Source organism: Tenrec ecaudatus, chromosome 18 (assembly GCF_050624435.1).
Source record: "Tenrec ecaudatus isolate mTenEca1 chromosome 18, mTenEca1.hap1, whole genome shotgun sequence".
Classification (NCBI taxonomy): domain Eukaryota; kingdom Metazoa; phylum Chordata; class Mammalia; order Afrosoricida; family Tenrecidae; genus Tenrec; species Tenrec ecaudatus.
In genome coordinates this window covers 59,383,915-59,401,114 of record NC_134547.1, presented here as the reverse complement: position 1 = coordinate 59,401,114, position 17,200 = coordinate 59,383,915, and the positions used below count along the sequence as shown (strand labels likewise).

The window sequence follows — 17,200 nt, the reverse complement described above, 5'->3', positions numbered from 1 at the left end:
GCCACACAGAAGGGATGACAAATTCAGGGTGTGCTATAACACTGATGAAACACGTAACTATCCTCTAGTTCTGTAATATTTCCTCCCCTTACTATTATCGTTTTTATTTGTTTTACCTCATTAATCAAGTTGAACTTGCGTATGTTCATTTGTATAATGAAGATCGTTTGATACATGAAAGCCAAGATAGATAACCCTTCAGAAACAGTAACATGAGTAATTGTTCCCTGAGGGAACAGGAAGTGAGGTAGGAGGAAGCAGGGAAGGGGGAGCTGATAGTCCTGATGACTGCATAACCCCACTGAAGGAGAGCCAACAATAGAATTGTACGTAAATGGATATACTGGATGGTGCAAGATGCGGCATAAACTAAGAAATAAGGGTGGGAGGGGATAAAGGGAAGCTGCTGAGATCAAGGAATTCAAGAAGAAAGAAAACATTTTGAAACTGACTATGGTAGCAATTGTACAACACTGTCTGAGGTGACTGAACTATGGAATGTTATGATATCTGGAAGAGCTACCAATAAAATTAAACAATGGTTGCAACGACCTTGTGAATAGACTTTAAAAACTCTGAATTCTACCTTTGAAACAGGTGAAGTATATTGTACGCAAATTATATCTCAATAAATGTTCAAAAGGGGGCAGAGGTGGGGAGACCCACATTAGAAATGTTCCCAAACGCCTCTCTCAAATGGAATACCTGCTATGCCCTCTGATCACCCAGTGAGTTACTGGGTCAATTCACCCATCCAGATGTTTTCCCTATTTCCTCTCTTGGGCTGTGCACTATCATTTAGCATTAGTCAAAGGCTAATAAAGACAACACATCCTTTGTTGCTAAATTTTCAGTGTTTACCATTTGTCTCCACTATACACATTTCCTCTGTTTTCTAACTGCAGCTGAGTTGCCAAAACCTTGCAGAGAATAATTACCCTTCTACACCCCTTCCTGGTTTCAAGACAGTCCCAATCCTTGGTGCATAATCAGTGTCTACAGCAAACTAATGCTTTGTTTGCCTCTCCAGGAAGTTTTGAATTCACCAAGTTGTTCACTGTGATAGTTTTTAATCCCCCTCCCTGTTGGGGGCAAGACTGGAGGCTCTTTCTGTTGATCAGAAGCAAATCTACTTGCCAACAAGTGGCTCTCTGCTATGCTTTCTTTTTGCCCCCAAAGCTGTTTATTGGATTCCAAAGGAGACGATGAGAGATTTGTAGCACAGTTTAGTCACAACTAACCCTCCCCTGCCAGCCTTTTCATGTCTCCTGACTCGGCATTACTGGGGTCCCTCCCAATAGGGTGAGACAGATGATCTTGCTGAGTCAGTGGAGCCTTGTTCTTGAATTCAGAAAACCTCCTTTCTACACCGTTCTATAACATTACTTGTCTTTCAATAACCTAAACAGCTCTTGCCTATAAAATTTAGAGCAGACACAAGATCTAAGAGTCTCTAAATAAGGAATAAAAAATAAAATAAAACCCATCTTAGACATTGCTACTAATCACTAAGTCATCAGAAATTGTGATTTACCTAGGAACAAGCTAATTCTGTATTTGCCAGGTCAGTCCTGTAAAGACTATACACACCCTTCTTTTTCATAGTAAATTTATACAAAGGGGTAGTAAATAACTTTGTATAGTTAGTAACAAAGGTGTTGTGAAGAATGAGTTTTTAATTTTTAGGCATGCAATTTATATTTATATATTTGTCAGTATAATGCCATGAGCTAAACACAAAAGCATCTGTCTTCTTTTTTTTTGTAATCGTACTAGGGGCTCTTACACCTCTTGTAACAATCCATACATCAAAACATTTGTCTTCTTATCTGAAACAACTTGAATTAAGATTTATTCTCTATCCTCCTACATAGCTGGTAGGAATGTAAAATGGCCGTTTGTGTCTGGCTTATTAACTTGGAAAACCATTTTCAAGGTTTGTCCATGTTGTAATGTGTATCTACACATCGTTCTTCTGCAATGGCTGAATGATATTCGACAGTATTTGTTTATTCAATCATCAGTTAATGTGTATTTGAATTACTTCCACACTTTGGTCTCTAAGAATAATGCTGCCATACACATTTTTGTACGTGTTTTTGTGTGGACAAATAATTTCATTGCTCGTGGACAGTTAAAAGATACCTAGGAGTAGAACTGCTGGGCCAGAGGGCAACTCTGTTGAACTTTTGGAGGAGCTGCCAAACTCTTTTTCAAAGTGGAAATATAATCTTACAAGGATGATAATTTTGAAAGCTGATTACAAACATAAACATTTTTAACAAGAACATCATTACAAAATTATTCAAATAAACTTACCCCCAACTCTACCTGAGAGAAACAATGGATTTCATTTTATCTAACAATGTCTACTCCCTATTTGTTGGAAACAGAAAGATTTCTTCCAAGTTGTGCCCCCCAAATATAGGCCAAACTTAGCTGCTTGTGAATGACTATATACTTGGAGGTCATCAGGAATAGATCAGGGGTCATTCTCCCTAAGAGCTATCAGCCATCTAGAGCAAGCAGTCACCACTGTTTATCCCACAAGTAGGGCCCACTCCCATCTGATAGGGATAGTAGTCTGTTTCCTTGTAGGAAACACCAGAGAGGTCAAACCCGCCCTAGGATGATCAAGGTTAGGCTGCCATCATGAATCTAGGGTCCGCCCATCTTGTCACATGTATACCCCTAGACCTTCCCATTCCTATGGGCTCACCCCTAGCTCATCCCCTTCCTGTCATGCTTGTGCCTCTCGTATATCCCCTTCCTACGATGTGCATGCCGACTGTACTGCCCCTTCCTGTGACATGTGGTGACCTGCAATGACACTCCCCCTAATGAGATATAACCCTTGGTTTGCATTAAAGTGGGGGGCTCTCCAACCTCCTGCCCGGTCCTCGAGCCTCCTGCCGGGTGTCCACCCATGAGGACCACCAAGTGGGGCTGAGGTGAGCATGCTACAATGAATTGTGTCTGACTCCATTATTCCAATCTCTCCTCTACCTCTCATGGTCTCTATGACTTTACTATAATCTTTACTTATTATCGCTGTACAATTGCACGCACCGGACCTGTGATGATTTGTGGGTGACTCTTCTCTCCCCACACCTATTTATTAATAGGATTACAATCCAAGAGAACATGCAATGTATATGTGTATGTGTATACATTTTCAGTATACATTTAAGTAATCAGTTGGTGGATTTATTCAGATTGACCTCTTAAAGATGGTGATTACTATCAAAAGTTATAATCAATTCAATATTATCAAACACCTTGAGGGAGCCTGGAATATGAACAAGTCTCTGTAATTCCTTCAGAAGACATGGTCCCTCAGTAGCATGTGCCTGTTGGAGGATGTAGTTTTAATATTGAGTTGAATGATGAGATTAAGAGTCTCAAATGCATCCTTTTTTTTTCAATTAAAAAAAAAAACTTGCAATGTAGTACCGATGAAGATCACAGCTTTCCCCCAGATCCTGGATGCTTCCTCCCCCCAACTACCATGATCCGAATTCTACCTTGCAGGACTGGATAGGGCAGAGGTTGTACACTGGTGCATATGGGAGCTGGAGGCACAGGGAATCCAGGGTGGACGATACCTTCAGGACCAGAGGTGTGAGGGGTGATGCTGGGAGAGTGGAGGGTGAGTGGGTTGGTAGGGGGAACTGATTAAAAGGATCCACATGTGACCTCCTTCCTGGGAGATGGATGGCAGAGAAGGGGGGGAAGGGAGACTCCGGAGAGGGCAAGATATGACAAAATAACAATCTATAAATTATCAAGGGCACATGAGGGAGGGGGGAGCGGGGAGGGAGAGGAAAAAGAGGACCTGATGCAAAGGGCTTAAGTGGAGAGCAAATGCTTTGAAAATGATTAGGGCAAAGAATGTACAGATGTGCTTTATACAATTGATGTATGTATATGTATGGATTGTGATAAGAGTTGTACGAGCCCCCAATAAAATGATTTTTTTTAAAAAAACTCAGCTTATTGTTTCTAATTTACAAGGTGAAACAAATTTGCAGTTTAAAACTGAAGATTTGTCATTCCAATTCCAGAAATATCAACTAGGAGACGAAAGAATTTCAAAAGATTACAAATATTCAGGAAAAGCATGAGTGACACAAAGGACCAACCTTAAACACATCCTCAATACATCTACTAAGCTCTTCTTCTGTCACCAAAATGGTCCCTGGTCCCATGTCCCGCTCTGGCAACTCTAGAACAAAAAAGAAAATTACCCACACTTAGTGCAACATTGAATACGAGAAAGTGAGCCCCCAAAAGAATGTTTGATCCTTAAGGTGTGTGGTAAATAGCAGCAAAGGGTCGAACGTCACCGTGGTAACCCCTGCCAGACAGGGCACGACTGAACGGCACAGCTCACAGAATCTAGGACGCCACTGCTTTTCGCCATAGAAATCACTAAACAAGAAGGATCCTGTCAATGAACTTTCAAATTTTTTCAGTCCTAAAAGTGTGCCACTGACATGAAAACAATATACGGAAGCACACACTTTAGGTCATTTGTCCATTGGCAATGACAGGGTTGCATGAAATCAGTCGTATTGCTCCTGCCTTGTCCCTGGCTGGTGTTGCAAACGTAATCTAATACATGAAGAATGCCTGGTAACTGAAGTTCAATAAATCTTTCTTGACGGAATGAGCAAAGTTCAAGAGAAAAGTAATTGACACCATTGGAATGAATCGATCGAGGCCTCTAGATCAGTCACTCAAACTGAAACCTATTTGGATCACTCAATCCAAACAGGAAACCCATCGTCATTGGGTTTTGTGAAGAAGAATGCTGCCGTAAACGTTTGCTAGCCCCAACGCATAGCAGCCCCTTAAAACACAGTGTACGGGGCTTTACTCCAAGTGTCTGCTCCTTAGGTCTGCAGCAAAGTCTAAGAACTTGTACTTCCAATAAGTTTCCAGGCGATCCTGATAGCGCTGGTCGGTCCTGGGACCACACTTTGAGAACCAATGCTCTGGAGCATGGGTTGGCAAACTTTTCAGTCAATCCTGTCCCTCACAACTTAAAAATGATTTGAGAGCTGTAAATAAATGTTTAAAAACAAATGAAATCACTATTATCTGAATAATACCTTTAAAATTTTTCTTCAGTGCCACGTATATGGACCAAAAGAGCTGCGTATATGGTTCTTAAGCCCCAGTTTGCCAACACACACTAGACCAGTTTCTCTCTTTAAAAAAAAAATTATAAAGCATTTTATTGGGGACTCTTACAGCTCTTATAACAATCCAAACATCAATTGTATCAAGCACACTTGTACATATGTTGTCATCATTTTCAAAACATTTTCTTTCTATTTGAATCCTTGGTGCCAGCTCCTCTTTTTGCCCTCCCTTCCCCACCCTTCCACCCTTGGGAACTCTTGAGAAATTATATATTATTATTTTCTTTTTTTTAATCATTTTATTGGGGGCTCATACAACTCTTATCACAATCCATACATATATCAATTGTGTAAAGCACATCTGTACATTCATTGTCCTGTATTATTATTTTCATATCCTACACCATCTGCTGTCTCCCTTCACCCCCGTTCTTTATTCGTCCCCCTAGGGGAGGGTTATACGTCGATCATTGCGCTCTGTTCTCCCTTTCTCACCTTCTCTCCGTCCCTTCCCCCTGCCCTCATGGTATCCCTCTACTCCCATCATACCAGTGGTCACACAAGTAGACCAGTTTCTCAAAGTGGGCAATACCGCCCCCTGGGGGTCACTGGAATCACGTAAGGGGAGCGGAAAAAGCAGATATTTCTACTTTATTATCCTGGATTATGGAAAAGTATCAAAATTGTTAACTGCTAGTGGGAGGGGGTGTGGCTAAGTAGGTTTTTATTTTTCCTGAAAAGGGGGTGGTAGGCCAAATAAGTTTGGGAAGCTAGAGTAAAATAAAATTACTCAGTTTAAAAAAAGATTAACAATGTGCTATCATTTAATCTTAATATAGGAAATTAGAAATGTAAGGACTGCCAACAGAAATACTCGTCATTTTAAGCCATTTTTGAAGGCATCTGGGTAGCTAACAAACACACAAGACATACTCATGATCACTTAGGCAGTAGGGAGATGCAAGTCAAAACTACAATCAGTCACCATTTCACCCCAGCAAAAATAATACTGACTGAAAAAACAGAAAGCAACAATTTCTGACAAGGTCGTGGGCAGAGGAGAACTCTTATGTACTGCTGATGGTATTGCAAAATGGTGTAATCATTGTGGGAAAAGGTATGTCTAGAAACAGAAATATCCTGTGATCCAATAGTTCCACTCTTAGGTATGTATCATGAGAAATACAAACAATGAGACACACAGGCAGACATATTAATATCTATGTTCACACCATGTTCACATTATCAATAGCAAAATGATGCAGACAACCTAAGTATTCATCAACAGATGAACAGATAAACCCAAGCATGGTTCATATAAACAATGGAATTCTATGCAATGATAAAGAATAAGAAGTCCACAAAATATCTTTTTTTAAAATATCTTACAATATGAATGAAACAAGACATTTTGCTGATGAACTAATTCATTCACACAAGAACAAATACTGGACTCAAGAGTGCGGTACAGCCCCGATGAAAAACACATCATTCCTCTAGTTTCTGAATGCTTCCTCCCGCCACTCCCATGACCCAGTTCTACCTTACAAATCTGGCTAGACTGAGTACACACATTGCTGCAGATAAGAGCCCTGGACACATGGAATTCAGAACAGGTAAAACTCCCAGGGACAGTAGTGGGAGTAGCGATGTCATGAGAGTATGGGAATGGTGGGGAGTAGGAGAAGGGTAAGAAAGGGGTAAGTTGGATATGTAGTCCCCCCCCTCAAGGAGGACAACTAACAGAAATGTGGGTGAAGGGAGATGAGATAGTTAAGGTTTATTGTGCCAACCTGGCTGATAAACACATGTGGGATTAATTTAAAGGGCAAAGAGAGAAATGGCTCCATAAGCCTCACCTTTCTAGTTCTTGGGTCTCTTGCTCTCTGATGGTCGGCACAGTGTGTGGCTGCCTTAGCCAGTTCTCTGCTTCAGCTGGCAACTCTTACTTCCTGTGAGACATCCCTGAGAAGCCACATGGACCTACCCAGATGCAGCCCCGGGTGCTGGAGCAGCTGTGTGGAGACCCTGACAACCCTGAGATGCTTATATGCTCACTGATTCGACTTTCTCCTGCAGTCAGCATCATTGCATGCGTTCTGTGAGATTGAGGAGGATTTTGTAGATCAGTGTTGGGCGTATGGACTATTGTTGGACTTATGGGCTTGGACAGCACTGGTTTGGGATGCGTTCTTCATGTATACATATGAGTTTCTGTGGATTTGTTTCTCTAGTCTACCCAGACTAACACAGGAGACAACAGACAGTGTAAAAAATGAAATAATAATACATAATTGATCAAGGAATCCTGAGTTGTCCCAGTTATTTCCACGTTGGTCCTGACCCTGAAAAAGCTCTATTACTTCCAAAATAAACCACTAACTGTGAGTATAGTCTGTGAGTTCTGTGTGGTTAATGAAATGAATTATCAAACCCAGCAGAGAAGTAGAGAATGTCATGGGAGAGATGGCTGGTATCAGAATTGGTTAAAAAAAAGGTCGGAAAGAAGAGGTGTGTCTGACCTCCACTTCAAAAGCCTTGGGCCAGTGCTGCTGGAGTCTCTGGACTTCTCAAGAAGTAAGGGGAGATCAGACACCTCTGCTTTGCCATTTTTACACCCGATGTGGGAGAGTCAGTGAGACCATCACTTAATAAGTGGCAGACACATGTTAATCCTGATGAAGGGAAAGACAATACAACGAGGGTAAATGCTGGAACCCTGGTGGCATAATTGTAAGGTGGCCAGACATCCTGCTTTTGCGGGATAGTCCCGATTTTTAACAATTTGTCCCATGTCCACAGAGTTTTTTAAAAGTCCCGATTTTTTGAAAGAATGCACAAGCTAGGGTATATGGTTTTCAGCTGCCATGTGGCGATTTCTCCAGGATGAGTTCTATCAATGGTGTCCCGCTTTACCAATGTTAAAATCTGGTCACCTTACATAATTGGTTATGTGTTGGACTGCTAATCATAGGTCAGCAGTTCAAACCCACTGGCTGCTCTGGGGACAAGATGAGGCTTTCTGCTCCTGTAAGCCTCGGAAACCCAAAGGGACAGTACGATCCTGTATTATGGGATAGCTGTGAATCAGAATCAACATAATGGCATTTTCTGTAGTTTGAGGGTAATACAAATGTCAGTCTCTTCCTGTCCTGACTGGAGCAAAGGAAAATGAAGGAAACAAAAGACTCAAAGATCAAGGGCTAGTGGGGCCCACAAACCACAGGCTCCTCCAGTCTGAAACTGACAGAACAGGACGATACAGGTTAGTTACAATGATCCACTGCTCTGAGCAGGGACACAACAGAAGGTCGGATAGAGCCTGGAGGAACTCCTAAAACTGTTGCCCAAGGACAGACCCTTTTGACCTGGGCCAGAAGCTCTTTCCAGAGGTACTTTTCAGCCAAATAATGGTTCGGCTCACAAAATAACACTGAGAGGAATGGGTTCCTCACAACACCCAACTATCAGAGACCAAATGGGCAATATTTGCCCCAAAGCAAAAGATGAGAGACAAGGAGGGGCAGGGAAGCTGAAGGAAGGGAATCAGGACAGAAAGAGTGCGAGAGCAGACACATGGCGGGAACAGCAACCACTGTCTCGAAACGGTGTGTGTGCAGAAACTAATGTGCTGTGTGAACTTTCACATAAAACATAATGTTTTTTATAAAAATGCTTTGGCTCGCTCTTCTCTGCACTAGGCCCTCATCCCCCCAAACTGTGTGCTGGCACCAAACTCATCCCCACCCCTTCCTGGTCAGGAGCACCTTCCAGCTGCTGGGCCGACCCCTGTCCGTGTTGGTACAGAAACGGCCCGAGACACTGACAGATGTGTGCTTCAGCAGCTGGACAGCCCCACGTTCCCTGACCTCACTCATCCCTAGTCGCAGCTTCCAGACCAGCACGGTCTCCAGGGACACTGATACAGCCGCCAAGTTCCCTGGAGCCGGGGCTGCTACAGTTGGAGTGGCCAGCTCTGGGCTCTGGAGCCAGCACTAGGACTGGACTTGGGAGCCTCATCCCAGGTGATGCCAGGAGCCCTTTGGAAGCAGTGGCTCTTCTCCTGCGCCAGCCTGGGCTCTGCCCTCTCGGAGGCCATGGGGCTTTTCTGCCTGGTGGTGGCCTCCCTCAGCCTCTTCGCCATGTGAAGGAGCCATCTCCACTTCCCAGAGTTCTCTGTCCCCAGACTTGACTGAAGAGCTTATTGTCTAGTCTGCCCTATATGTTGCTTTCCCTGCACCTCCCCCAGGAAGTCTAGGGAAAGAATGGCTCAGGGATGGACAGAGGGAGGACAGATAAACACTGTATTAATAGAGATGATAAAAAAAAAGACAGACAAGGTCTTCAAGACTGAAATCGCATCGATTTAAATCATGGGAGCCTAAAGCGTCTGAGGGACACCCTGCTGGCGGGTGTCCTCCTTACCTGCTGTATTCAGACATCGGTGGAGAGGAGCTAGGACTGGCTGCAGCAGATACTCAGCGGCCAGTTGTGGGCGTTCTCTTGATATGGTAATAAAGGCAGTGGTGGCTACCCTCTGGAACTGCCGCACCGTCAACTTGTCTGGGAGGTGAAACAGATCCAGAATCTAAAAGAGAAACTGCAAGAAGTGAATCCAGGTGCTTTGCTAGAAGGAACCCATTCATTAGAAAGACAAAGCATTCATTCCTGGGGTTTTATGAAACTGTTTTATTGGCACTTCATCCACATATCATTCATACAATTCAATATCAAGAAGAGTTGTACAAAAAAAGAAGAGTTGTACAATCTTTACCACAATCAATTATGGAACAGTTTCTTTTTCCCCATGCTTATTGTTAGTTATTTTTTTCAATTTTGGCAAAAAAAATACATAAAAAACATTCTCCAATTCAACAACTTCTACACATACAATTCAATGCTATTGATTACACTTTGTGTTGTACAACCATTATTGATATCCCTCTCCAAATTGTTCCACCAACATTAAAATGAACCTTATGCCCACTAAGCAAAAATTCTTCCACCTTCACTCTGATAACCACAGGTCAAGCCAAAAGATAAACACACTGGAACAATATCCATGAACCAGAATTGTTCTTTTTTATTTTTTCCAGAATTGTTCTTTAACTTAAAAACACATCCTCGAAGGCTGTGAAAACTGAAGGGACTCCTTTTTTTTGGGGGGGGGGGACTCTATTTTTAATAAAACCATCTTATAAAGCTTACTTTTAAAAAGTGCTCATTATAGGAAATAAAGTTTTAAGAAGAAAAGGAAAACTTTCTCCAAAGCACTAGAACATTTTATGGTATATCCTTTCCAATATATTCTTATTTTTAATTGAAGTTATGTGTAACAATCAGTTGTACATAATGAGGAAACCTCATATTGTTATGAAATGCTCAAAAATATTACACTGGAGCTATGTGCCACAATTTATTAAATTATTCCCTTATATTTCACATATTTAGCTTGTTTCCTAAATGTTTGCTATTATAAATAATTCTACCAAGTGAAATTAGTAGTCAAGGTGTATGAAGATTTTGAGTCTGAAGAGTTTATTGTTTATGAGCAACATCATAGATAAGCATCTATTTTATTCATTTAAAAAGTATCCCTAGTGCTTATGTGTGGGTTTATCCAGCGATCAGCAACCAATGGAAAATGTATTTCTGGGTCTTGATTTAATGTGGTTCTTGTCCACAAACCATGGCTTCTGACACTGCCAAAGAGAAACTCAAAGTTTCAGTAGGCCTGAAACCTGTGCTTGATTTTATCATATTGTTAGGTACACTACAGCTACTAATTTAAAAAAATCTACACGTCATTTCCAGTGATAATTTTGTTCTGTAAAAGAAGTAATTCACCAGGGAACCAACAGAGAGGTAAACGAAAAGGGATAGAGAAGGAAAGGAGGGCATCCTGGCCCACCGAGCCCTGAGGACGATATTCCTGCTCAGGGCAGACTACGCAGAGAGGACCATAGCATAGGGCTGGTCCCATCACAAGGCACGGCGTCCCTCACTAAACCATAGCACTGTGGGGGACAACACTGGAGACACAGTGCGGGAATTGTGCACAATATGACTCCATCATGCTGGGGCCAAACACTAAGGGTGTGTAACAGAGCAGCAAGGGGTGCAAAGTGATGAAATCCCTGGGGAATACCAAAAATAGACTTTGGAGACAGAGTGTGGCACCCCAGCAGACTCTGGAAAACACTCGTAAAGGCCAACAAACAGGCCTTGAACTATTTACAGGCTTTAAAAAAAAAGAATTCATATTTAGTGCTCTTCTTTGTCCAATATCCAATTCTTATACCATCTAGGTTAAGCTAATTCTTGAACGTTAGTCTTTTTGATGTCATTGTATATAAAGTGATTTCTTAATTACATTTTCAGAATGTTCATTGTTTAGAGTATAAAATTAACTGATATTTGTGTGTAACTCTTGTACTTTATAACTAGGCTGAATTTGTTTGTTAGCTCTAATAGTATGTCTATACATAGATAGATAATCATGACATCTGTGATTATAGTTGACTCTTTCCTTTCCAATTTGTATGCTTCTTACCCTCTTTCTCACATCCCTGAGTGCGTGTGTCCGTGTCATCTAGGAGGCGGTGACGGTGAGGGTGGTTGCCATCAAGCCCATCCAACTCACGCAGCCCATTTCATCTGAGGTTAGCTAATTTGTGGGCATGCAAGTAGTCTCAGTATTCTTTTTTGTTTTTAATCATTTTATTAGGGGCTCGTACAACTCTTATCACAATCCACACATACATCAATTGTGTAAAGCACATTTGCACATTCATTGCCCTCCTCATTCTCAAAACATTTGCTCTCCACTTAAGGCCCTGGCATCAGCTCCTCATTTTTCCCCTCCTCCCTCCCGCTCCCCCTTCCCTCATGAACTCTTACTAATTTATAAATTGCTATTCTGTCATATCTTGCCCTGTCTGACATCAGTATTCTTTTATAATACGTATTTTTAAGTTTCCGTTAAGGTCAATAGTAGTGATCTCTGATTACAGTTAGTTATCTTTTTGTTTCTCTATTTTTTTTTCTTTTACATTTTATTAGGGACTCATACAACTCTTACCACAATCCATACATATACATACATCAATTGTATAAAGCACATCCATACATTCTCTGCCCCAATCATTCTCAAGGCATTTGCTCTCCACTTAAGCCCCTTGCATCAGGTCCTCTTTTTTTTTTCCCCTCCCTCCCCATTCCCCCCTCCCTCATATGCCCTTGGTAATTTATACATCGTTGTTTTGTCATATCTTGCCCTATCCGGAGTCTCCCTTCCCCCCTTCTCTGCTGTCCCTCTCCCAGGGAAGAGGTCACATGTGGATCCTTGTAATCACTTCCCCCTTTCCAACCCACTCACCCTCCACTCTCCCAGCATCGTCCCTCACACCCTTGGTCCTGAAGGTATCATCCACCCTGGATTCCCTGTACCTCCAACCCTCATATGCACCAGTGTACAGCCTCTGTCCTATCCAGCCCTGCAAGGTAGAATTCGGATCATGGTAGTTGGGGGGAGGAAGCATCTAGGATCTGGGGGAAAGTTTCTCTATTTTATAATCCAGACCAGCCTTTGTCCTAAGGGTGTGCCATACACTTACTTCTTTCTTCAAATTTTCCTTATTTCGCTGTGGTTTAGAATATACACAGACTAAACACACCAACTCAACAGTTCCTACACATACCGTTTAGTAACATGATTACACTCAAGTGGTGCTAACCCTTTTCGGAGATGTCCTGCCCGCCACTACAGCCACCGCCACCCAAGGTTCCCAACTTCACTTCCAAGTCGCTGTCAGTTGGATCCCACGGCAGCCTTTCTTCGCAAGTGAACTGCACTACTGTTTGCTTTTAATGACAATTCAGAGGATAATTTTGGCTTAAGAATTAAAGAGTATCTCAGGGAATAGTATCAGGGCTTCATCAGAAAGACTTACCAATATTAACCACAGCATGGTGCACAGTAGTCAAAGCAAAGAAAAACTCAAATGTCGGTCGATAAAAATCTGGTTAATGGCATAATGGAATATTTATGATACAACACTATTTCCCCATTAGAAGTAGTTAGGCTCCTCTTTATGAAATAGCTTTCAAAGGACATTAAGTTAAAAAGAGCAGAATTTAAAACCATGTGAGTATTCTAACTTAACAAAAGACATAAAACAAATAAATAAAAAAGACATCTATACGCATACTGACATATGCTTGAATATATGTGACACATACAGTATCTCTGGGAAGATCTTAAAGGAATTGGTGAAACAATTACCTCTGAGGGAGTAAAAGGCAGGGGGATAGGAGGGAAACTTAATTTTCAGGTTTTGTTTTTGGTTTTTGCACTTTTTCAATGACATACCATATGTATGTACCTTATTCATTTAGTAGTTATTGGGAAGAATTCATTAAACACACAGACAGAAAATACAAGGGGTTTCAAAAAATTCATGGACAATTCCCATTATCTTTCCATTTCCATTTTCCAGGAACGTTATGAAGGCCCTCCTATACTGAAACTTTAGTTTCATAAACTACCCATGAGAGCAAGCCAGCCTCCTCTTCTCATAATGGTGGGGCACAGAGTTTTTGGAGCCACAGAAGCAGGATGAACTACTACCCCGAGGTACTCTTTAAACCTTAGACCAAAAATATCCCCTGAAGTCGTTATATCAAATATAGGGCAGCTTAACATAATCAGTAAAAAATATCTGAGGGGGAAAATCTAATTAATTAATTATTTAAAAAGAATATCTGGCTCAAGTAGAAGGCAGATGTTTTGAGAATGATGATGGCAACAAATGTCCATATGTTCTTAACACAATGGATGCGTGTATGGATTGCGATCAGAATTGTACGAGCCCCCATAAAATGATTTTTAAAAAAAGAATATCTGTCTTGAGCACTGCGCTTGTAAAAAAAAAAACACAACTCTATGGGCTCACAATAGCCGCAGCAACTCAAGAGATGAGCCAGCAAGATTCCAGAGAGCAGGGAGCGTAGGAAGAGGGCAGTGAAAACGGCTGCACAATTCAAGCAACGTGTCACTCGCCTGGACACGTAAAATCTGTTGAATAAGTGTGTGTTTGGCTGTGTATGTTCTAAATAATTTAAAAAGTAAAAAAGGGTCAAGTATTTTTGAATCTAACAATGAAGTCTTCTCCACAGATTTTTATTCACTTGTTAAGAACACCCTCCACTGAGCAACATGGTCACTAAACAGAGAGGAATATAGAAGATCAAAGCTATACATCAGACTCGAACAGTTAAAACTTTTGTCAGTAGATCCCTCTGTGATGCAGGCTAGACCTGATCTGGTTTCCAATGATTTCTATATTTTTGGTTTGTGTTGTTTTGTTTGTTTATGAGAGTGTATCTCAGAGATGTTATGTCATTGGAAGTCATCCTCTTGAAGGTGTGTTACATGCTTTTCGGACTGATGAACCTATAGGGACAGCAAGTAGACTAAGGGGCTCGGGGGGAGGGGCGGGGCTAAAAGGGAGCCGATGTCAAGGAGTCCAGCAGAAAAAGAATGTGTAGAAACTGAATGTGGTAGCAACTGTTCAATTCTACCTGATGTGACTGAAATATGGAATGATGTGATGATAAATGTATTAAATTCCAACTACTTAAAAAAAAAAGAAGACCCACCACTGAACAAAAAATTTCAATATTCTAATGCATTTACCTTATTAGAAGAACATTAAAAATTCTCTTACTGTAAATTTGCAGACAATTCTCAAAAGGCCAGAAGAAAAAAAAATTACTTACCTGAGGGCAGATGTCCTTGTAGTAACTCTCCGGGGAAAGAGACTGCTGGGGACAAGAGGCCAAAATCTTTGCGATTGAGTCACACTTCTTCCAGTCAGCAGCCATCACCTCAGCATCGGTCCCGCCAGCTGCCCCAGCTGTCAGCAGTGGGTAGAGAGAGGAAAAGATCATGGCAGCCCCACATAAAGTCCCATGTCAGAGGACCCTTTAACATTTAGGGTCTCCAAAGCTTTTATTTTTCCATATGAAAATGTGTTTTGTTTTGTTTCTATAAGATAATCTACTCTTCTGCATTTTCCTTTGATCCTGACTTCTGGGAAACTCAGAGTAGAAAGTGGTTAAAGGCACTAACCAAAAAATAGGTGGTTTAAAAAAAAAAGATAGATGATTTAAATCAATCAGAAAAAGATGTAGCAGTCTGCTCCTATAGATTATAGCCTCCATCAGCAGTGGACATTCTGACATATACTTGTTCACAATGAAAATATATCTATGTATATAATAGTGGAAACAATTTTTAGTCATAACCTAACATCTCTCAAGACTGAAATACTGGGCTTGAGGGGTAGGAACCAGTGTCTCAAGGGACACCTAAGTCCCTTGGTATAACACAGTTCATAAAGCCCTGGCTCCATAGCCTACTTTGATGAGTAGCCATTGGAGTCTTCAAACTTGTAAGTGGCTATCTAAGTTATAACTATTGGTCTCCTTCCATTCAGAGCAAATAATCACAAAGAGAACCAATGACCTAACAAAACAATTAGTCCAAGATACTGATGGGCAGCAATGAACCACAGCTTCCAAAGCATGAGACCAGAAGAACTATATGATGGCCAGCTGTCACCACCAAGCAGGATTACCATCACCAAGTAGAAAACAGTAGAGTGGGAGAAAAAGGTAGAACAAAATTCAAATTCATAAAGACCAGACTTAGTGGTCTGATTGAGACTGGTGGAACTCCCTAGACTATGGCCCTTAGACACCTTCTAAGAACTGCAGCCACTCTCAAAGATTACCTTTCAGCCACATGAAAGACAGGCCAATAAAGTACACAACAACACCTGGAGAGACCATGCTCCCTAGAACAACCTATGACACCAAAAGGCCAGCATTTTCCCAATAACAAAGTTGAACAGGGCAGAAAGGAGAGAACAGAAATGGAGAAGCCGAAGTAGAAACAGGAAGAGGGCTGACTCGTTATGAGAATTGCATCTATGTATAGAGTTCTGACTGAGAAACCAATCTGCTCTAGGAACTTTAACCTAAATGATCACATTTTGCATGTTTTTTTTAAAAAGGCAAGATTATAAATTTAGAAACCCAGGGAGACAATTCTAGTCTGCCCTATAGGGTCACTATGAGTTGGAATTGACTCAACGGCAATGGGTATGGGTAATTGTTAGTAATATCATTCCTTTGACTTGAATACTAGCTGTTTCTAGATGGACTATTTTTACTTTTACTGTATTATTAGTAAATACATTAATGATGATGATGATTTCAATCACTATATGTACAATTTTATTTAAACTGCCTTACACTACAGTCATGAAGGAATAATCGGGACTGGATTTAGCTTCAAAAACTCACTGTCATCAAGTCAAAAGAGGTTCACACCCTTTACTTTCTGGGATTTGAATGACAACATTACCTTGCAATTTCTTTTTCCCATCTTTTTTCACTCTTTCATTTGGATAATTCTGTATTCTGTCTCTGTGTCTTCGCCCATCTTGTCTTCTGTACTGTCTAATCTGCTTTCAACTAATTTGGCCCCACTAAGGAAAGCATGTTGCCCTGTGTGTAGTCTTTTCCTGATGCCCTGGAAGCACAACTGTTCCCAGGCCTGTGTGAGCTCTGGAAATTGCCCCATCTACTCCTTTCTAGTGGTTCTTACCCAGCCTTAGATAGTTTTCCATCACACACGCACACATATATATACTCTGCCAATCGATGCCTGCGTAAATATCGCTATCTCTATAGCTGTCTCTAGTATTTGGTGGCAAATTTTAGCCACCTTGACCTCTATGAACTATGAACTCTGCTTCTGGACACAATAGGCTGCCAGGGGTTCGTTCCCCTTTGCTGTGCTATGGATGGGGAACTCCGTCTAGACAGTAAGCTCTGGCCATCAGGAGCTCATCTTGTTTCATTTTCTCCTGTCATGAATCAGTATCCTGGGCTGCCTGGTCAATGTCTGAAAAATTTTGTTCCTATATTTTATCTAGCATTCCAATTTTTAAGGTGACAAGTAAGTCCAAAGAGCCCTGGTAGGG

At 41.3% G+C, this 17,200-nt stretch overlaps 1 protein-coding gene and 1 pseudogene across 2 annotated transcripts in view; one reads left to right on the top strand and one right to left on the bottom strand.

Moving 5' to 3' along the window:
- TANGO6 (transport and golgi organization 6 homolog) overlaps nucleotides 1-17,200 on the bottom strand; it is a 196,287-nt gene that overhangs the window by 167,599 nt on the left and 11,488 nt on the right. For both annotated transcript variants that reach the window (XM_075537016.1, XM_075537015.1), the window contains exons 5-7: nucleotides 14,928-15,064; nucleotides 9,573-9,735; nucleotides 4,143-4,225 (exon numbers count right to left, since the gene is read on the bottom strand). In XM_075537016.1, coding sequence (XP_075393131.1) covers nucleotides 4,143-4,225; nucleotides 9,573-9,735; nucleotides 14,928-15,064 — 383 coding nt within the window. The remainder of the gene's footprint in view (nucleotides 1-4,142; nucleotides 4,226-9,572; nucleotides 9,736-14,927; nucleotides 15,065-17,200) is intronic.
- On the top strand, nucleotides 8,977-9,295 carry LOC142432162 (ATP synthase F(0) complex subunit C1, mitochondrial-like; annotated as a pseudogene).